General features: G+C 41.7%; 1 protein-coding gene across 1 annotated transcript in view; it reads right to left on the bottom strand.

Moving 5' to 3' along the window:
• Positions 1-4,656: 4,656 nt before the first annotated feature.
• LOC115850272 (uncharacterized) overlaps positions 4,657-23,073 on the bottom strand; it is a 49,147-nt gene continuing 30,730 nt past the window's right edge. Inside the window, exon 6 of the mRNA XM_070046457.1 lies at positions 4,657-8,787. Within this exon, the coding sequence (XP_069902558.1) occupies positions 5,413-8,787 (3,375 nt within the window). The 3' untranslated portion in view covers positions 4,657-5,412. The remainder of the gene's footprint in view (positions 8,788-23,073) is intronic.

The raw sequence follows: 23,073 nt of genomic DNA, 5'->3' as shown, positions 1-23,073 counted from the left end.
ATTCAACTTCCCAGTAGGGGACCTGGCATTACCCCTCTGTGTAGATACAACCATGGAGGATCAGGTCCTAATGAGATCGTATCTAGAAGGGCCCTGTTCTGCAAGGTTTATGGTTTATTTTGCTATACCTTGGTTTCATATGTTGGTTTAAAATAAAAAGTGACATGATTTTTGAAGGTTGAAGCTGAGTGGCTGAACCAAATTTCTATAATCAAGTTAACATATATTTTCCCCCTGAGTCTGTACTAGGTCATTTCTTAAAAATTATTTTTTCTATCCTATGAATCTATATGTTTACATAAGCATTAGCTATTATTCCCAACATCTATGTTATGGATGGAAAATAGGATGCTTCTCGTGTCCCAACTCAAATCAAACAGTAACGCATTGTTTACATTATACAAGGTTTACATTGCACAGGACTGTTTATATTCTATAAGCATCCTGAGGTCATGTCTAGACCCAATGGGAAAAAATGTCATAATAGATTAGTAAGGACTGTAATGAAGATGGAAGGGGAAAGTGGTGGCATATGTGCTAGGCATTTATTTCCCCAACTGAGGTCATTTCCTTGTCATGTACAGTGAAAGATCACAATGTTACTGTAGTTGCTCATGTGCTGCAATCCACTGCCCACCCATCCACCCATCTAACATTTCTGAGGACTTAATCTGTGCCAAGGACTCTACTCTCTGCCTGAAAGGCAAGTGAAAAATACAACCCAGGTCTTTCCTGAAGGAGCACATAAAGGAAGACTGATCTCTGAATAGTAAGTGACACAAGATAATGGCTGAATGGGTGGTTTCTTTTATCGTGCACTTGCAGGATAGAAAGCTGAGAGAAAAATAGCTCCAAAGAGTTGGACAGTTATATTATCATTGATTTTCGAGTGACCACCACTTAAAGGGCATGTTTAGCGGCTAGAAATGAGGACCTCATTAGATGACTACAAGAGCCAGACACTTTCAAAACGTTCCCCTAAACTCTCAGTTCCATTTTCATTTCATGAAGAGACAGCTTGGGAAGTCGGAGGTCACGCTCTTGTATGTCCACAACAGGGATGATTTAAGGCACCGGTAAGCTCCTGCTGAGCTGCCACCTAAGGTCATATGACTGTGAATCATGGCCAGATATAATGACTTGGGCAACATTCTTTCCTGCAAATATGTACAAGATGGATGATGAATAGTATTGAAGTATAATATATGGTGCCGATCATGAATTTAAATTCCCTCAGAAATGGAGGAGAAACAATTAGCAAAGGGCATTCTTGACTTCGTTGAGCAGCAATGCCCTTCTGACTCCTGAGACACTCATTTTCAGCAGTCAGGCCACAAGATGTGTCTTCAATTTCTGCAAAATCTAGTTCTAGCTAGATTTTGGGAACTAATGGGAACATGATCTTAATGGATGTCTCATGTTTCTCATGCAGTGTGGCTGTGGAAGTTTAGGGGATGGAGTCAATAAAAAAGACAGGTCCTTTTTTACAGCATTCTTTGTATCTGTTCAACCTTGTCACTACCATAGTGTCCTACTAAAAGGACGTTTCAGGGATTGTGTGAGGCCTGGTACAGTGTGTTTTTATAGTGAGAGTGGGTCAGCCGATGGAGAATCACATGAGAGAAAACAAGAGGACGAGGTGCTTATTCCTGGCTCCGGCTTCACCTCAGAGAATGACCTTGGCAGAAGCACTTAACCTCACTTTGAATCTTTGAACCTCAGTTTTCTCATCTGTGAAATGAGGAAAGAACATCTGCCCCTTTGCTCCCTCTCAGGATTGTTGGAGGATTAAACAGATCAGGGCTATAACCTGAACTACGGTGAACCCATGAGGAAAAAAATTAGACATCGCTTAACTATATAATATTCTTTTTAATCATTACTAATTTCCAAAGGTGAAGAAAACCTTGTTAAAAAAAAATATGTAAGCTGATTGTTTTTCTGGAAACAAAATAAAGGCTCAACTAGCAACCCTGCATTAAAAAAGAGAACCTGAAATTCACATTCCAAATCTACTTCGAGACAGAAAGACCCCCAAATTCCTTCCAGTTTCCTAAGATTTTTCCACTATAATTTTTTTTCACTATTGTCTTCTTCATAAAATGTTCTGTTAGACCTGCGCGGTCTCCTAGGAGTTTCGACTCGCCCAGGAAACAACAAGAGTCGGAAGTCGATGCAAAACGCAAGAGGTTTATTGAAGGCCGGTGCACCGGGGTTCCTTGGTCCTCACGCAGGAGGTCGAAGAAGGAACCCTTTTGGGCGCGAATATGTCAGTTTTATAGGTTCCCACTTCCCCGTATGTAAATTATAGATTTGGTTGTGTTCTCCTGCTGATTGGTCCCGGCTTAGGCTCGGACCAGAGAGGGAACTTGTCCCCAGCTGCCTGATTGGTCTTTGACAGACACCTTTTTTACATTTTGTTATCTCCCTCCTTCTCCCCAGCTGCCTGATTGGTCTTTGACAGACACCTTTTTTACATTTTGTTATCTCCCTCCTTCTCGGAAGGGGGCCGGACATCCTGGAAATTCACCCATTGTCTAAAAAGCCCCTATTGTCTGGAGAGTTCTTAATCATTAGCTGGAACAATGTCCCTCGAGTCCCACATTCCCCCCTTTTTCTTGTGACTATTGATTCCAATCATGGAATCTCAACCTTCTGTTGGTAAACTTTGGTACTGTTGTCTTAACATTAGAACTTGTACAGTACTGATACGTTCTCTAATAAATGCTATCAGGCGATTTAGAACACATGGTCCAAAAGTTAAAATCAACAATAAAACAATAAGAGGTCCCAACAGAGTAGAGATTAAGGTGGTAAACCAGGGGGACTTATCAAACCATGATTGAAACCATCCTTTTTCGTTCTCTCTCTCCCTTTGCCTTTTATCTAAGCGTTCCCTTAGTTTATCCATGGTTTTGGTAATGGTTCCTGAATGATCAATATAAAAGCAACATTCTTCTTTTAGAGCGGCGCATAATCCCCCTTCCTTAAGAAACAGCAAATCTAGGCTGCAACACCATTTCTGAAAGTGAGGTGAGTGATTCCTTTAGTTGAGTTATGGAACTTTCTAATGCTTGAAGGTCGATGTCTACAGCCTGTCTTAAACTTGCATAATACTGGGGTTGTTGTATGAGGGCTGTGGTTCCTGTTCCTATCCCGGCAGATATTCCTAGTCCTAGAAGGACAGCCAATGTGAGGGTTACAGGTTCTCTTTTGTTTTTTGTTTTTCCTACATATTCATCTAAAAAGGATGAGTCTGAATGGTAGATAAGTCTAGGGACTAATTGCACTAACACACAAAAGTCAGCTGAAGTATTAAGAACCTCTAAAGAGACACAAGGGGTGAGCCCCGTGTTACATGTCCACCATCCATCTTGAGGAGGTACAAGATATCCTGAGCCTGAAGGGAGGCTAAAATCATGACAAAGGTGTCTACGGGACTGGGGAGGTGTTCCTATACAAGTACCATTTCCAAAAACCGAGGACAGGGTTAATTTACTGTTCCCTTCTCGCTTCCATCGACATTGGTCTGAAGAGGTAGAATTAGTATAGTTGGAGCTATATCCTATAGCATCATAATAAGGGGGAGGGGCAGCATAGCAAAGCCAACATGATTTTGTAGCCTCTGGGTTTGTAGCATTGAGAACCGTAAAGGCTGCCTGCACCAAAGAAAGCATCCTATCCTGAGGAGTCCCAGGCTTAACTGTGGGTTCTTTGGATCCAGAGGTTTCATTAGTCTCATTCTTTGTTGACGTAGTTGAAGGGGCCGGGGGAAGCAAAGGGGGGCCAAGTATGGGATTTGGGCCTATTGATATAGGAGCAGGAGTCTCAATCTTTAGCTTAAGGGTCATTAATATTCCTAAATCATATCCCCTCATGTAAAATCTAACGCCCCAAGAATGACCATTTATCCATTTTTTATCTCTTTTTCCGGGATTACTAAAGGAAATTTTAAGGGGATGACACCATCCTGAACATTTACTCCGGTGTCCGGTATCCTCATTATGAGAATAATTAGCCGTTACAGTAATAAAATCCCAAGTTGAGGTGGGTTTCCAATTAGTATCCCCGGTAGTTTCACATCCCCAGCTTTTGCAATAAAAGTTTTCAGTTCCACCACATTTATAATTCAGAGATCAAGGGCGGTGGAACCCGGGGCATACGTAGAAAGTGAGGATACCAAGCATCATTCTTTTGCCTGCATTTTTGCAACCCGGCCCAAACCAATCAGTTTCCGAAACTTTGGCAGGGACAGTGTTCATATCATGAGAATCTTCTGTATCCCAATAAGGTGCTCCTATAGCCAATTTACAAACATCAGGAAAAAGATCTGGCCACCAGGTCCAGGGGGGTGCAGTATGACTAATGGACCAGGTTACATCTCCAGTCTGAGAAATTACCTGCCAAGTTAAACGTTGGGGGAGATGAGGGCTAAAATCACTTACAGTCAGTAAAGGCAGTAAAACCAAAATTATAAGTCTTAGGTTCGGAGAAGCTTGAGTTTGAGCGGGTTGTCGGTTCTTTGGGCCCGCCATCCTGATGATGCCGTCGCTGGTGCAGCCTTCACATGTGAAGCATGGATCCAGGCAGCGATGCCGTCCACTTTTATGGTCATTGGGGTGGTGAGGAGGACGGTGTATGGTCCTTTCCATCGAGGTTCCAACGTCTGGGTTCGATGCCGACGGACGTATCCTTTCCGACTTGGAAAGGATGAGTTTCTCCCGGTGTTCCCGGTTGGTAGGCCTTGGCGAGTTGGGACCATATTTCTTTCTGGACCAATTGGAGTCCCAGTAGCCTAGCATATAAGTCAGTGTTATTTTGACAATCAGGTTTTATTTCTTTTCCTAAAGTGAGGAGGGGAGGCGGGGCACCATATAATATTTCAAAAGGAGTAAGATGGTATCGGGAAGGTGTATTTCTAACCCGGAATAGGGCCAAAGGAAGGAGCACCGTCCAATCGGTACCGCCAGTCTCCAAGGACAATTTAGTTAGGGTCTCTTTTAGAGTCCTATTCATTCTTTCTAGCTGACCTAAACTTTGGGGTCTATAGGCACAATGTAATTTCCAATCAGTCCCCAAATATCTGGCCACATCCTGACTTACCTGGGCGACGAAGCCTGGACCATTATCAGACCCTATTACCTTTGATGCTCCAAATCGAGGAAAAATTTCTTCTAAAATCTTCTTGGCTACTACAGCAGCTGTTTCTTTCTTTGTTGGGAAAGCCTCTATCCATCCTGAAAAAGTGTCTACAAAAACTAAAAGGTATTTATTACCGTACCTTCCAGGACGCACTTTGGTAAAGTCCACTTCCCAGTAAGTTCCTGGGCGGTCCCCCCTGAGTCTCTTTCCAGTTTCAAGTTTCCCTTTGTGAGCATTTATCTGTTGACATGGGACGCATTCCTGCACAATTTATTCAGCTAATTTTGTCATTCCAGGGGTTTCGTACCCGGCTTTTTGTAACAAGGCTACCATCTTTTTAGTCCCCAAATGTGTCCATCTGTGCATCTGTTGTAACATGGATTCTGCTTGCTGAGGGGACAAAGTTCCTTTTGTTGTGGCCGGGATGATTTCTTCATCGCGGCCTGGTTTTTCAGGAACTTTATCTGACAGTCCTAAAATGACTTCTCCCGATGCTATTTCTCGGGCCACTTGGTCAGCCATATTATTTCCCCTAATTATTGGGGTATTTCCTTTTTGATGTCCAGGGCAGTGGATGATACTGACTTTAGTAGGAAGCATGAGTGCAGTCAACAAAGCCACGATTTCGTCTTTGTTTTTAATTTCTTTGCCACCTGAAGTTAGTAGCCCTCTCTGTTGGTAAATGGCACCGTGGATATGAGCGGTAGCAAACGCATATCTACTGTCTGTGTAGATGTTTACTTTTTTGTTCTCTGCCATCTCTAATGCCCTCGTCAGGGCAATTAATTCAGCTCGTTGGGCTGAGGTCCCTTGTGGTAGCGCCGCTGCCCATATGACTTGTTTTCCATCTACCACGGCTGCCCCAGTTCGACGCTTACCTTCCTCCAGGAAACTGCTCCCATCCGTGAACCAGGTGAAATCAGCATCAGGGAGGGGCAGGTCCATCAGATCTGGCCTACTGCCGTGTGCTGCGGCTAGTACTTCCTGACAATCATGTATGATGGTGGAGCCTTCCAAGTCAGGATCAGGTAGCAAGGTGGCTGGATTGAGTCCTGTGGCTGGAGCAAACTTGATGCGATCTGAGTTTAGCAACAGGGTTTGGTAGTGGGTCATCCTGGCATTAGTTAGCCACCTATCCGGTGGTTGACGGACTACGTTTTCCAGGGCATGAAGAGCTGTTATCGTTAGATTTTGTCCTAAAGTTAGTTTGTCAGCATCTTTGACTAGAACGGCCACTGCAGCGATTATCTTTAAACAGGTGGGCCATCCTGATGCCACAGGGTCCAATTTTTTTGACAAATAAGCAACTGGGCGATTCCAGGGACCCAATTTCTGAGTCAATACTCCTTTTGCAATGCCCTTATTTTCGGCCACATATAAATGAAAAGGTTTGGTTACATCTGGCAGTCCTAGGGCTGGAGCTGAAAGTAAAGCTCGTTTGATTTGGTCAAAAGCCCGTTGTTCCGTATCGCCCCAAACGAAAAGAGTGCTGTTTTTGGTTAGGGGGTACAATGGGGCTGCCAGCTCAGCAAACCCTGGAATCCATAGTCTACAGAATCCGGCCGTCCCCAAAAATTCTCTAACCTGCCTGGCGTTTTTGGGAGCCGGAATTTGGGCCACCGTATCCTTTCTGCTCTCCGTGAGCCATCTTTGCCCCCCTTTTAATAGATACCCCAGGTAACTGACCTGTTGTTGGCATATTTGTGCTTTCTTGGCTGAGGCTCTATATCCCAGGGTTCCAAGTTCCGTTAACAGTTTTTCAGTACCCTTGATACAATCTTCTTGGGTCTCAGCAGCTAATAAAATATCATCAACGTATTGGAGTAATGTTACCTGGGGATTTGATTCTCTATATAATGCCAAATCCTGATGGAGGGCTTCATCAAAGATGGTCGGGGAGTTCTTAAATCCCTGAGGTAGCCATGTCCATGTCAGCTGACCAGACATTCCCGATGCTGGATCTTTCCATTCGAAGGCAAAGTAGGGTTGGCTCAGGGGAGAGAGTCTTAAACAGAAAAAAGCATCTTTAAGGTCCAAAACAGTATACCACATATGTTGAGGTGGAAGAGTGCTCAGGAGGTTGTAAGGGTTTGGAACTGTGGGGTGGAGGTCTGCCACCCGTTTGTTTACCTCTCGTAGATCCTGCACCGGCCGATAATCATTTGTTCCTGGTTTCTTTACCGGCAGGAGAGGGGTGTTCCATGCTGATTGACATCTTATTAAGATGCCCAAGTCTAGTAGCCTCTGTATATGGGGACGGATACCGTCTTTGGCTTCTCTACTCATGGGGTATTGACGGACCGTTATTGGGGTGGCAGTTGCCTTGAGTTCCACTAGCACCGGGGACCGATTTTTGGCCATCCCCATTCCGGCAGTTTCTGCCCAGGCTTGAGGGAACCGAGTTACCCAATCAGTAACATTAACTCGTGAGGATGAAGGCTGCTCGTATAATTTATATTCATCTTCTAATTTCATAGTCAATATTTGAAGTAACCTTCCCTTATTATCAGTTATGGTGGGACCTTCTGGCTGAAAGTGGATTTGAGCCCCTACTTTGGAGAGTAAATCTCTTCCCAGCAAAGGATAGGGGCATTCCGGAATAATCAAAAATGAATGGGTTACTCGTCCAATCCCAAGATCTACTGTCCTTCGTGTGGTCCATGAATATTGTTTATTCCCAGTGGCTCCTTGTACCCATGACCTTTTAGCTGAGATAGGACCTTCTGAGTGGAGAAGGACGGAGTGCTGGGCTCCGGTATCTACCAAAAACTGAACAGGTTCCCCCTCCACTTTAAGAGTTACCCGGGGCTCGGGGAGAGGGTTCGAGCCCTGACTTTCGTAGTCTTCTTCTTTCAATGTTAAGATTTTGTTTTTGGTTGGCCTTCCTCCATTCTTTTTCTTAGGGCATTCTCTCGCCCAATGTCCTTTTTCTTTACAGTAGGCACATTGGTCCTTGTCTAATGGCCGCCTTCTGTCTGCCGTTCGCCCTTCCTGCCTATTTCTATCCCCTATATTTCTTCCTCCAACCACAGTGGCCAGTATCTTACTTAAATTCCTCTCCTGTCTCTTATCCCGTCTTATTTCACGGGCTTCCTGCTCTTTCTGCTTTCTTTCTTCCTTCTCTTCCTCTGTTTCTCTTTTGTTATATACTTTATCTGCCTCTTTTACTAACTCCTGAAACGAAAATCCCTGCAAGCCATCTAGCCTCTGTAATTTCTTCTTAATATCAGGGGCCGCTTGATCTATGAAAGCCATTGCTATAGTAGCCCTATGTCCCTCCGAAGTTGGATCATAAGGGGTAAAGCGTCTAAAGGCTTCCATTAAACGTTCCAGGAACACAGTTGGCGATTCCTGGGGCCCCTGAGTTACTTCCCTTACCTTAGCCAAATTAGTGGGCCGTCTGGCCGCTCCATGGAGACCCGCCACCAGAGCCTGGTGATACATTTTCAGGCGCTCCCTACCTTCCGGGGCATTGAAATCCCAGTTTGGCCTGACGAGTGGGAAACCAGCATCAATCTCGTTAGGCAGCTGGGTAGGTTGCCCATTGGCGCCTAATACATTTTTTCTGGCTTCTAAAAGAACCCGTTGCCTCTCCTCAGTCGTTAGGAGAGTCTGGAGCAGCTGCTGACAATCATCCCATGTGGGCTGGTGGGAGAAAACAAGAGATTCTATTAAAGCGGTAAGGGCCTGTGGATTTTCGGGAAAAGTTGGGTTATGCATTTTCCAATTATAAAGATCTACAGAGGAAAAGGGCCAATATTGGAGAGGTCTATTCCCTTGGCCATCGGGGGGGCCATATTCTCTAAGAGGTAGGGCAGTGGAGTCCGGGGAGATAGCCCTCCGGCTCCTAGTGCCCACTGAGGGACCCCTTTCTTCTTCCATCATGGATGGTTCCCTTGGTGCCGAGGGCAGTGGAGCTGGGGGTCCTCTAGGTGGCAGGGGATTCGGGGCCGGAGGATAAGGGGGTGGGGAATCCAAAAGAAGCAAATCGGACTGCGGGTCAGGATAAATCGCCTTCGGTAGATCCGGGGCGTCGGGTAGCTTCTCCGTGTTGGGGTTTTTCTTTAAGGCTAATATTTCCGACGCTGCTGATGTATGAGCGGACGTACCTGTTGAGGAAACAAAGGGCCGGACCCACGGAGGTGGGGAGAGAATTAAATCTTCCCAGACCAAGACATATGGTACTTGGTCTGGATGTCCGTGGGGATCTATATTAAATATCTTAGACTTCAGCAGCTTAATCTTGTCTAATAAAAAGGATCCTTCGGGGGGCCATCCTATCTGAAATGTTGGCCATTCAGAGGCACACAAAGTCTGCCACTTTCCTTTCTTTACCTCTACCGAAAAATTATGGGCTCTGGCCCGAACTTCGGTCCAATAGCTTAGGGTAAGGGAAAGAGAAGTCGTCATAGTTTGTCCCATTGTCGTCCGTCAGAGAAGAAGAATAGACCACAATACAGAAACAGTTAAAACTCCACGAAACACATATACGTATGGGCCACCGCGAGCTCGCTTCAAAACCGAAACTTCTTCAGATGGCAGTTATCACCAAGGGAACTGCCGAAACCGAGTGAAGGGGAGACAGAGTTTGCCTCTCCTTCCAGATGAGCCACCAGGGCGTCCCCTAGGGCTCATGGACGCCGGCTATTAGCACGTCTGCCTAGCCAGAGGTCCGATACAGATTCCATAATAAGCCGATTCTTACGGCTTTCCTCCGATAATGGCCCACAAAGAACAAGGGACAAACAGACAATCAAGCTCGAGCTTACCTGGTACCTCCAACTCCCGATGTTCTTGTGGTCCGGGGCGAGTGGAATCCCGGACGAGCCCCCAAATGTTAGACCTGCGCGGTCTCCTAGGAGTTTCGACTCGCCCAGGAAACAACAAGAGTCGGAAGTCGATGCAAAACGCAAGAGGTTTATTGAAGGCCGGTGCACCGGGGTTCCTTGGTCCTCACGCAGGAGGTCGAAGAAGGAACCCTTTTGGGCGCGAATATGTCAGTTTTATAGGTTCCCACTTCCCCGTATGTAAATTATAGATTTGGTTGTGTTCTCCTGCTGATTGGTCCCGGCTTAGGCTCGGACCAGAGAGGGAACTTGTCCCCAGCTGCCTGATTGGTCTTTGACAGACACCTTTTTTACATTTTGTTATCTCCCTCCTTCTCGGAAGGGGGCCGGACATCCTGGAAATTCACCCATTGTCTAAGAAGCCCCTATTGTCTGGAGAGTTCTTAATCATTAGCTGGAACAATGTCCCTCGAGTCCCACAGTTCGTTATATTTTGGGGTTTTGCTATTGCATAGTTTAGCATATATAAGGAAATCGTCTTTCCAATTCACAAATAAAAAAGGGAGTACAGGAGAGAAGAAGGAAGAGAGGGAAGGAGGAAGGAATAAACAGAGAACAAACCCACGTGGCTAAAAGAAACTGACCTGAGAAGACAAAACAATTCATAATTTAAAATACTATATAATACAAATGAAGTTAAAGATGTGTTTGCCCAGAAGAGGACTGACTTGAAGTAAACTGATATGATTTTCTGGATAACACCCTGTATTTCCCTGCTTTAGTGAAACAGCCAGTCATAGAAGAGCTCTATCTACAGGGAAATTATGAAAGAAACAATCTTCATTTCTCCGTGATTCTTTAAAACCAAATTGGACTTTATTCCTTCTTATTTCTCTCTCAAACTCCACTCCTCGACATAGAAAATAGCATTCTGGAATGACTTAGAATTAGAGATCAGTCAATATTTCATGATTTTAAGGTTCTTCATTAGGAACAATGTGAATTCGGGCCCAATAATCCTAATCCTAGCTTTTTCTTTAGTTCTATTAGGCCATGTTGTTAGAGCACTGTTTACACTTATTGCCAATAGTCTCTGGATTGGAGGTCAAACTGTTACTTACCTTCTTCAGCATACCCTTCAATGATTAAATGCCCCCAAGGACTTTTAAGAATCATTTTCATCTTGTAAATATTTTTTAATTGACATCTTAACTTTATAGTTGCTTCCCCTGTGAGGGAAAGAGACTAGGGCGATGGAGGGTTTTTGCTTCTTACTTTGTATTTTTTCAAGGACTTATTACTTTTTAAATTAAAATCAAGGAACCAGCACAAGAATGCTAGAAAGGTATAAGTGAGATGTAATGCTTGGTGTGCATAAGGGTTCAATAGTCCACTGTGAGAGTGCAGCCTTTTGAACAACCTCAGCGATAAGTGGGAACCACTTGTCCAAGACTATTTTATTTAAGATGCAATACTCATTTCTATCCCCTTCAATACATTTTAAGTACTCCAAGCTAGAATAATGGGGCTAGAGGTGCAAGAAGAATATTATACCAAACAGGGGCAATATAAAAAAACATTACAATCAAATTTTCCTTATTAAAAATATAAGTCAAAAACCTAAATACAATATTATTCCACAGAGTTTTAAGGTATATTAAAAACACTGTGATAGGATGTTTCAAAAATTATGGTACAATCCCCTTCTGACACCCTCATTCCTGAGTCACCACTTCAGCAGGACTGGGCTTTGGCATACTCAACCCACATGATGAGACAATAGCAAAAGAGCTTGATGGCTCAGTTGCCAAGGACTAGCCCACTAGGTTCTGAAGACAAGTAGACCAGGTGCTCCCACTGTCCATGCCAACCACCAAACCTGTGAGCGAGGCTGTCTCAGACAAGCTCTCACTCAGCTGATCCATCAGTTGACTAAAACTGCATGAAGGAGCCCAGATAAAACCAAAAGTAAAACACTACCCAGATGAATCCAGTCCCAAATTGCCAAGTAATTGCTATTTTAAGCCACTAAGTTTTTTGTTGCTGTTGTTTTGTTTTTTATATCTTTATTGGAGTATAATTTCTTTACAATGGTGTGTTAGTTTCTGCTTTATAACAAAGTGAATCAGTTATACATATACATATGTTCCCACATCTCTTCCCTCCTGTGTCTCCCTCCCTCCCACCCTCCCTATCCCACCCCTCTAGGTGGTCACAAAGCACCAAGCTGATCTCCCTAAGCCACTAAGTTTTGAGGTGGTTTGTAATACAGCGAAAGCTAATCTATACTATAATACGATTTGGTCAAGTGGGTTTATCCTTGAGAATGCAAGGTTGGTTCAGTATCAGCCAGTCAAATCATGTGATTCACTGTATTAGTTAAATAAAAGGAGAAAATCATATCATCATTCTTTTTAGATAGAAGAGATAAAAAGCATCCCATGAGGTTCAAAATCTATTGGGTAGGGTAAATTTTATAAAACTAGATCCAAATAATAACTATCTTTCCTTGATAAAGGCTATATACCAAAAATACATGGCACATGTATACACTAACAAAAATTATTATACTACTAATTTTTTTTAAAAATTAGCATTTCCTTTAAGGAGAGAATTGAGATAAAGATTTCTAACATTCCTGGTCTATTGGAACTGACCTTTTTGGAGCTGTGTATTGAGAGAAATAGAAAGAGAGAGAAGGTTTAGAAGAATATAGATAAAAATGTCATATTTATAGATTGTTTTGATTATGTATTTCATTGGAAACACAGGAAAATCAATAAGCTATTAAATCTAAGAAAAGAGCTCAACATAGGGGCTGGAAAAAAATTAATACACCAAAATCAATTGTGTTCCTCCATAGCATCAATATCTAGATACAATACAAGATGAATTTACCATAGTAACAAAACCTATAGAGAGTATGGGGTTTCACCTAATAAATTATGCAGAAAATCTTCATAATGAAAACTTTATTAGAGGACACATGAGTAAAAGAAATTTATATCACAGGTATGGATGAGATGACTTACTATAATAATATAAATGTCCTTATATTAATCTATAAAATTAAATGCAACTGTAATAAAAGGCCAAGCTCTTTTTTTTTTTTTTGAGGGACAGCATAAAAAAGTGATTCTAAAATGCATCTGGGGGACTTCCCTGGTGGCGCAGTGGTTGAGAATCCGCCTGCCAATGGAGGGAACACGGGTTCAATCCCTGGTCCAGGAAGATCCCACATGCCACGGAGCAACTAAGCTGGTGCGCCACAACTGCCGAGCCTGCACTCTAGAGCCCACGAGCCACAACTACTGAAGCCCACGAGCCTGGAGCCTGTGCTCCACAACAAAGGAAGCCACTGCAATGAGAAGCCTGTGCACCACAACAAGGAGTAGCCTCCTGCCCCACCCCTCGCTGCAACTAGACAAAGCTCACACGCAGCAATGAAGACCCAATGCAGCCAAAAAAAAAAAAGAGCACATTGCTCTATCTCCTATAAAAAAATTAAAATAAAATAAAGTAAAATAAAATGTACCTGGAAGAATAAAGTTCTCCATACAGCTAAGGTAGTTTTGAAAAATAAGCTCAAAATGGAGAATGTGCCCTATACATTAAGATATATTGGGAAGTCATGATAGATAAGAACTGTGTGATGCCCTTGGAAGAAACAGCAAACAAGAAAACAAATCAAACAGGTGGCCTAGAAATAGAGCTGTATACAGATAGAAAGTTGGCACATGAAAGAGATGGAATCATAGTCCAATGGAGGAAGTTGAATTACAGCTTTTGGGGAAACAGTCTCATTTTCAAAAGAGATATGAGACTGGATCTTAACCTAGTGATATCACTTATGTTGTACCCAGTCCTATATAGCTCACCTAATCTTCACAAAAAAATCCACAAGGCATAAACTATTATCCTCATTTTACAGGTGGAAAAACTGAGGTATGAGAGATAAAATGACTAGCCTAAGAAGTACATGGTGGAGCTGGAACTTAAACCCCACAGAAATCATTCTATTAACCATTATGTTATATAATTCCACCTAATGTACAAAACTAAAATACAATAGTTTTAATATTTAAATGTGAAAAATAAAATCTAGAGAGAGTAAAAGAAATTGCAAGGGAATATATTTGTGATTTCAGGGTAAGAGATGAAATAGATCTTTGAAAAATAAAGACGCATACATTGTATGAAGCAAAGATGATGAATTTAATTATATTAAAATTATAAATTTATTAATATAAAAAAATCTGATTTAAAAAAATGGGCAGAAGAGCTGAATAGACATTTTTCCAAAGAAAACATACAGATGGCCAACAGGCATATGAAAAGATGCTCAACTTCACTAGCCATCAGGGAAATGCAAATCAAAACAACAATGAGAGATCACCTCACACATGTCAGAATGGCTATGATAAAAAAGAACAAAACTAACAAGCCTTGGCGAGGATGTGGAGAAAAGGGAACCCTGGTACACTGTTGGTGGGGATGTTAACTGATGTAGCCACTAGAGGGGTGGGGTAGGGAGGGTGCAAGGGAGACACAAGAGGAAGAAGATATGGGGACATATGTATATGTATAGCTGACTCACTTTGTTATAAAGCAGAAACTAACACACCATTGTAAAGCAACTATACTCCAATAAAGATGTTAATAAAAACAAAAACAGGGGCTTCCACGGTGGCGCAGTGGTTGAGAGTCCGCCTGCCGATGCAGGGGACACGGGTTCGTGCCCCGCTCCGGGAGAATCCCACATACCGCGGAGCGGCTGGGCCCGTGAGCCATGGCCGCTGGGCCTGCGCGCCCGGAGCCTGTGCTCCGCAGCGGGAGGGGCCACAACAGTGAGAGGCCCGCGTACCACAAAAAAAAAACCACAAAAAAACAAAAACAGAACAACCATATAATCCAGTAATTCCACTCCTGGGTACATATCTGAAGAATACAAAAACACTGATTTGAAAAGATGCATGCACCCACATCCAGTGTTTATAACAGCATTGTTTACAATAGCCAAGATATGGAAGCAACCTAAGTGTCCATCAACAGATGAATGAACAAAGAATACGTGCCATGTATACACAATGGAACACTGCTCAGCCATAAAAAATGATTAAATTGTGCCATTTGCAACAACATAGATGGACCTGGAGGGTATTATGCTTAGTGAAATAAGTCAGACAAAGACAAATACTGTAATGATATCACTTATAAGTAGAATGTAAAAAATAAGACAAATGAATGAATACAACAAAACAGAAACAGATTCACAGATATAGAAAACAATCTAGTGGTTACCAGTGGGAAGAGGGAAGCAAGAGGGGCAAGATACAGACTGGGAATTAGGAAGTGCAGACAACTATGTATAAAATAAACGAGATACAAGGATATATTGTAGGGCATGGGGAATATAGCCAATATTTTATAATAACTTTCAATGGAGCATAATCTATAAAAATATTGAATCACCATGTTGTACACCTGAAATTAACATAATATTGTAAATCAATTATACTTTAATAAAAAATTAGAATTTTATGTACAATAAAGGATACCAAAGTCAGACTGAAAAACAGTTGATGGGTAGAGGACATATACATTATCTAAAACCCAATAAAGGACTCAACATCTGAATACAAAAACTTCTACATCTCTAAAGACACAGAATACTCAATAGAAAAATGAGCGAAGGTCATGATAGGCAATTCATAGAATGGAAAACATGAATAGCAAGAAAGTATATGAAGACCTAACTTTTCTAGAATCAGAGCAATGCAGAATTAAAACACCTTACTTCCTATGAATCCACACATGCCAAATTTCCAGAAGTTAAAATGCAAATTATGCCGTGGAGCAACTACGCCTGCGCACCACAACTACTGAGCCTGCGCTCTAGAGCCTGGGAGCCACAACTACTGAGCCCGCGTGCCTAGAGCCTGTGCTCCGCAACAAGAGAAGCCACTGCAATGAGAAGCCTGCGCACCGCAACGAAGAGTAGACCCCTCTCGCTGCAACTAGAGAGAGCCTGAGTGTAGCAACGAAGACCCAATGCAGCCCAAAACAAATTAATTAATTAATTTTAAAAAATGCAGATTAACAGCGTGTGGTGACAAAGGATATGGCAAGAGAGAAATTCCAAGTATTGCTGGTGAGGGGAAAATGGTACAGCTATTCTGGGGAGGAATCTGTGAAATAAGGCATATATATGACTTCTACCTCAGCCATTCCACGGCTGCACTGTTACTCAAGGGGACATGTGGAAAGAGTGTATTAATGCTTTATGGTGGACATAAAGTGTTGAAAATAGCCTAAGTATGTATCACCAGGGTAACGGATAAGCAAAACATGGTATTAACATATGGTGGAATATTAGACAGTGGCCAAAAGCAATCATTTCCATGGAGCAACACAGACAAATTTTAAAACAATAATTTTGTGTAGAAAAAATAAAAGAATAGGATGTGATTTTTAGTCGATACTACTTTTGCAAAAATTAGAAAATACAAAACAATTCGGTGTTTCAAATATATACACATGTTTAAAATAACTATGAAAGGTGAGTTGGGAAATTACATATTAAATGGCCCAAATGGTGCTATATAGGGGAAAATAAAGGAAATAAATCTGGCAGAGGAACGTCGGGGCCAAAACCAATCTAAAAGTATTAGAAAATAGAGTGACCGTACACACTGATGATAGAGTAACGTGAACTGAGGCATATGGTCCCTTTTGAGTAAATGCCTTAAATACAAACTAAAAAAATAATGTCATAAGATTTACAAGCACTATAAAAATATTTAGCATTATTGCAGTAGATAGTAGAAATATATAACCTTTCAACTTAAACAAAAACAAGACTGATGAAATATCATCTTTGTTCCCATGTCATCCACGCTAAGGAAGAAATAATAAATCAGCTTTTAAGATAGAATTTTTTACAATGAGATAAAAAAACAAACCCTAACTGTTTATCCCATGAAGGGAGAAAAAAACAATTTGAAAAGTCAGAGTAGAACTCTCTGAGGATACTATTTAACATCAATTTTTTTAAAACAGAATTTTAAGAAGCTGGTTTTGAATTGTTTATAGAGTTTCTAATTAGCATGCTGAGGAAATACAGGGTCCATCTTAATCCAGAAGCAAGTAAAAAGTTCTGACTCTTAAAATTCTAGGCTCTAGAGTAGGTGCGTGCTGGTGTGCTGGTGTGTATGTGTGTGTGTGTGCACATTTGCTGTGTGTTTTCAATAAACTCAAGAGTACATAAGGGTGTATGTTATTACATTGTAACACTTCTTGAGCAAGTCTAACTGAAGGTCAGTAGCAAACAAGTAGATGCCGCTTGGGTGGCCCCCCAAACTCTCAGGTAATGCGCAGATCTGGCTTGGCAATCATGTTCTGCTTTTAGATATAATGCATTTTTATGTTCTTGTTAGCATTGAAAGACTAACTTGAATATTTTGCAACTGATGAAATGGACAACAGAGCAGTAACCTAGAGTTTACAAGTATTTGGGGCAGTAAAACCTTAGTTATAGATTTAACTTGGATTTTAGTCCTAATTTAACTTGGACTTTCTACAACGCATTTTTTTTCTATAAACTGGAGGTATATACCACCATAATCCTAAAAAACCTGTGACTTTGGGCTTCAGGGGTCTAAGCCTTCTCTCTAAGTGACTGAAAGGTACAACTGGATATTAGACCTGTCCAAAAATTGTCCTTTTCTGTCCTCATATACAAGGGTTCAGCTTGATTTTTGGATAGCTGTCATTAAAAAAAAAAAAAAAATGTGCAAAGAGCTAATGCCTTTTGCTACAAGACAAAACAATTTCTCCTGGACATGCAGTGATAGGAGGCAATGCCATGTGTTGGAAGCATGCACATATTTTATGATAGATATTAATCTGGAGGTTAACAGCTAGGTGCTCTGGTTGAAGTAGTTTATTTCAAACATACATATAATGTTAACCCACTTTGTAACAAAGCCTTCAACATTTCATATGCAAATTCGTTTTTCTTTCTAGTTTAAGCCCAAGGAAATCCCTATAAGTCTTGTCTCCAAAGAGAAAATATAAAGAATTCGTAAGATTAAAGAGTTCTTATCAATTGTATAAAAAACTAGAAATGTACTAACTAGACAAAAATGTAGACGTCTAAGAGAACGTCCAACAAATAGAAAAGTAGAGGACTGCACTGAGATTGCAATTCTGAGAAAAATACATTATTTCTAAATGAAAAAGTAAAAGGAGATAGTATAAGTTAAAGCCAGAAGAAAAATTTTAAACCTACAAAAATACGAGTCAATACAAAGTTAAAAACCCATTAATTTTACTATATACCCAAAAGATTCGCAAAAGATCTCATGAATATCACAAATTAAAATAAAACAAAAGCCAGAAATATTGTTTTCCCCAAACTGTACTACCACCTGCTTATTGCTTCAGTGGTAAGAAGAAAAATTATCTGCAAATAGTTAAATTGTATACCTACTTATATTTTAACTCTTAGGTGGATCTTGTTATATAATATATATGATCTCTAAAGAAAACTTGTTGATTGTTTATTTTGGCATCTGTTAGGAAATTCCTATTTAATTAGATAAATCTCCTTAGATAACTCTTAAATAAAAATAGATGCAAATATAGTATGTTTCATATCATTCATTTTAGACCTCCAGGAGTTGGAAAAGCTCAACCTGGAGAAGAAACTAGTTTTATTGAGGGAAGAAACTACTTTCCAGTTTAGAAGAGGAGGGATTATCCCATTTCTGTAGAGGAAGCAATCAGGAAGATACAAAAAGAATGATCCTTGCCTAGCGCTAAGGCCAGAACTACTGTGAATATTGTACCAGATCTTGTAAAAACAGCCACTGTGCTGGCACTCACAGGCCCGGGTCATGGTGTGTTCAACAATAAAACTTTGTTCCAAAGGATGGAACTCCTTTGGGCCAAAAAGCTTTCACCTGCATTATTCCATTAACCTCACTGTTTTGTTATGGGAAATGTGTTTATTTTTTGAAATGACATTGAAATATACCCTTAAAAGAACACTTTAGGTCTCAACAAGATTCTCTTCTCTTTCAGCCAACACATTACCTTTTAGAAATCAACAGTCTACTTCTTTCTTTAAATCATCACATTTCAAAGCTGTAGCAGCTAATAAATGTTAATATAATTTTTCCAAAACTGCAATCTCCCTAAATTTCTATGCTGTCTTCTTTATCCTGTCTTTTCAAGGTAAAGGTATCTTTCCAGTTTTCTTAGCATTATCAGGATTATGGATTTTGTTCATTGTTAAAGTTCGTTATTTATGGACATAAGTTAATGTAAATGCAAAAATATCTTGTATTATTCACAAGCTGGCTGACTTAAATCACTCGCTCTTAAAGCAACTTTACTGCTCTCCAATCTGTTCAAATGCACGGAAATATTAATTCAGGATGATGTGGCTTTTCTGCGATGCTTTCTTTTCAGGCTGCAGTCTACATGACAGCGCTATATTTTATCCTTGCTGCTGTTGTTGTTCAATCTATAAAATCTCTCGTGAAGACCCCCAAAACAGCTTGTAATTTACTTTTACTTTTGGTGATTCACTGTTTTCAAATTGCCATCTCTGACCATATCCCCCCCTTCCAGGGGAATTTATGCAGACTCTTTTTTTTGTTTTCTTCTACATACTGATTTACGCTAACCTGAGCAATTTACCACTTCTACATCCATGTAGTAGCTCAAATAAAATGAGTTCCTGTGTTAATCCCACAGTAAACCTCGGTAATCCTCACATTACAGGAGTTGTAAACGTTTGTTAACAGAAAAAGAATGTTTTTCCCAAAATAGCTACATAACTCTTAAGACTACTCAAATTCCTAAATAATCCTTTTTACAAGAACCCCGCCAACTTTATTTTGATACATTAAACATGTGAAGCCTATTTTAAAAGGTATTTAACAGTGACTTCATCAAAACAGCTTCCTAGTTGTTCTCATAATGTCTTTTTTCTAAAGTTTTCAAACTGTTTTTAAGCCAACTTGAATAGTGATGAATGTGAGCCGCTATCAAAACGCTTAAGAAGCATTCTGCCAGACAAGATGGGCAAAAATGTTCTAGATCTGCTCAATCTGACATTAGAGGTCATGCAACTTGAAAAAATGAAATAACTATTTCCAACACTCATTGAGCCCTTCATTTTAAAAATAACTTCAGGGCTATTTCCACACTCTACATTTAATAATACAATTTTTTAAAAAGGATGTTAGGCTCGGTGAAATCAGAAACTGATCTGCCACTTAAAGCTGGTGAGTCTATTCTTAATGGGCTTCTGGTAGCTTTGGGATACTGACGATAGCAGTTTGATTTAAGAACTTCACTAAAAAGAATGACATCCGAAAAGGACTGCTGGGGAAGACAGGGAAGAGAAGACCGGAGTCTCCTGAGAAGAAAAAGAGAAACGATTTAAATAAAGTCGCTAAGGAGGAAGGAGGTGGTGAGACGCGTAGACAGAAGAGCGAGAAAGAAGATTTAACGAAGAAGTGAAATGGAGCGCAGAGGAAGGCAGAAGCTAATGAGGAAACAAATGGCAAAAGGTAGTGTTTTCAAACGGGCATGCACCAGGAAGGGACGAGTTACCGCCTGGAGTAGCCCCAGTGCTTTCAGGTGAAAGAGATGCTCGCAGAGAACAGGGACAAGCAGTTTACTTCCAGGCTTTGGAGCAAACTAAAATTCCCTGCCCCGAGCCTCTCCCAGCCTCGGCCGAGCGCGGAGGCGGCGGCTGGGGAAGGGGCCTAGCCAGGAGCCAGGCCCGGCGTCCCGCTCCTCTGGGCTCCGCGGCCGAGGGAAAGAGGCAAGGATTAAGCGGGGAGAGGTCCCGGCCGCAGCTCGGCGGCACCCCGAAAACGGTCCGGGGCCTCGGCGGTGCCCGCGAGCCGTTCCCCCTGCGGCGGGGCGCCCAGCGGCCTTACCTGGGGCGAGGGAGGGAGGCGAGGTCTAGGGCGTCCGCTCGCGCCCGCCGCAGAACCCCTCTGCTGCACTCAGCCCAGGCTTCCAAAGGAGGCGCGACCCTGGCTCGGCCGCCGCTTCCCCCTCGGGGTCTTGGCCACCGCCTCCGCCGCCTCCGGGGCTGTTTACACCGTTGGGCCCCGCACGCCGCCGCCGCTGCCGCCTTCTCTCCACCCTAGCGCCGTTGCCGATTCGGCCGCCGCCACCTCCTCCGCCGCAGCCTCGTCTCTCTGGAGCATCTTCCAGCCACCGAACCCTGAGAAACAGAGACTCCAGCCGCGCCGGCAGGAAACTCCCCCGCAACTGCTAGGGGGACGAAGCGGTCAGAACACCGGCGGCTTTTCCGCCATTGAGCAGCAGCCACTCCGCTCCTTCTGCCTATGCAGACTCTTAACCCATAATTGCTTTACTCTTTACCTCTATTTCTGGGTTCTTAAATTAACTGTTACATCAGTGTTCTTCATTACTCAAATTATTTTTTCTTAGGAACTTTTCCTGGAAGTAAGTTCATGCTATTTTTGACAAGCAAACATTTGACTTCTGAAAGAATTCTTACAGAAATGGGTTTATATCCCAAATGCACCACCAAAAATCTTTGTGACCTTGCATAAACGTCCCTTACCATTTCAGGTGCTATCTTTGCTTGACTCCAAAGTGAACTGATTAAAACTATGAGCATCTAGCTGTTATGTACTTTTGTCTCAGTTTGGTCAATGAAACTCTCAAAAATCCATCAGATTTTCATTATTTTTATCATTAGCCTGTTTGTATAAAATAAGTTACCATTTATGGAGCCAGTGTTCTCCTTTATTCCGGCATCCAATCATTGTAAATATTTCTCATGGACACATTCTTAGAAGGCCTATGAATAACCTGGCCTCTTACTGATTCTCCCTTTTGGAGTCTTCCTAGCCACACTTCCCCAATAACTTTCAGAGAGAGTTTTCCCCCTTTCCGGGTCTTCTTTTTGACTTCTATACGCCATAGAACTTTGAAAAGTCATCACACCAATACTAATATTACCACATACCCTCCAAAAAGCTCCAAGCTGTTTATGCCTATTCATTAAGTTAATACTTTATCAAAACTTGTCCAATTGAGTAGTTTTAGCACAGATATTTTACACATTTTAGCACAGACATGCTCTGTTTAAGGCTGACAGATCCATTAGGAATTAACTTTCTGGTACATTTTCCCTCTGACATTTTCCTCACAACTGCGTTTCCTCATAACTGAGCCATCAGTTATCTCTTGCCTATAGAAAGGCAGATAAGAGAAAAGAAAGCTAAGTGAGAAAAGATATGTAAATGGACTAGCACAATATTGGACACATAATAAGTATTCAATAAATGATAGCAAGTATTCTTACCCTTATCCTCACATTAGTTGATATGTATTAAAAACTGATTACTGGACTCAACTCTTACTTCCATTTCTCATTAGATCCTCACAGAAACCTTGCAGGAAGCGAGGTTTTATCCCCATTTTACAGGTTGGGAGACTGCAGCCTAGAGGGCTTAAGTACCTTAACTGAAGTCATATAGTCAAGAAATAAGCCTATATTTGTCACAATCACTTGCCCATGCTTTGACGTGACACCACCACCCATCATTTACCCAGCTTCACCAAGGTACTACTAAATTTTTTACTCTTATTCTCCTCTCTTTGCTTCATACTACCATTGCCACCAACCCAGTCAAATTCACTTTTAATTTTCCAATGTTAGTGAAGGGAGTAGAAGGTGGAAATTGAGGTTAAAGGAGGAAACTTTAATGTTATTCAAGGATGACTTCATCTTAACTTCCAGCCTTCGTCTACCCATTCTCTGCTCCAGTCACACGCAGAGTATTTGCTATCTCTTCCGTAAGTCTTGACTTTTCTTGTCTTTATGCCACTTTTCTTTTCTCCATTTGCAATGAATCTCCCTTTCCCTTGGTTCTTCACCATTTCTTACTCCATACTCTCCATTAAAATTCAAATCTACCTTTAAAGCCCAACTCATATACCAGTTCTGTCCTGCAGTCTCCTGGATCTGCCAAGTCAGAACTAACCACTTGCTCCTCCGTGCTCCTGCAATGGCAATGATGTTAGAAGGGCGAGTGATTTTACAGCTCGCTCACCACCTGCGGGAAATATGTCCTATTTGCCC

The sequence above is a fragment of the Globicephala melas genome, chromosome 10 (assembly GCF_963455315.2).
Source record: "Globicephala melas chromosome 10, mGloMel1.2, whole genome shotgun sequence".
In the NCBI taxonomy this organism is placed as follows: Eukaryota; Metazoa; Chordata; class Mammalia; order Artiodactyla; family Delphinidae; genus Globicephala; species Globicephala melas.
The sequence above is the reverse complement of the archived record's forward strand: the minus strand, read 5'-3'. Positions and strand labels throughout refer to the sequence as shown.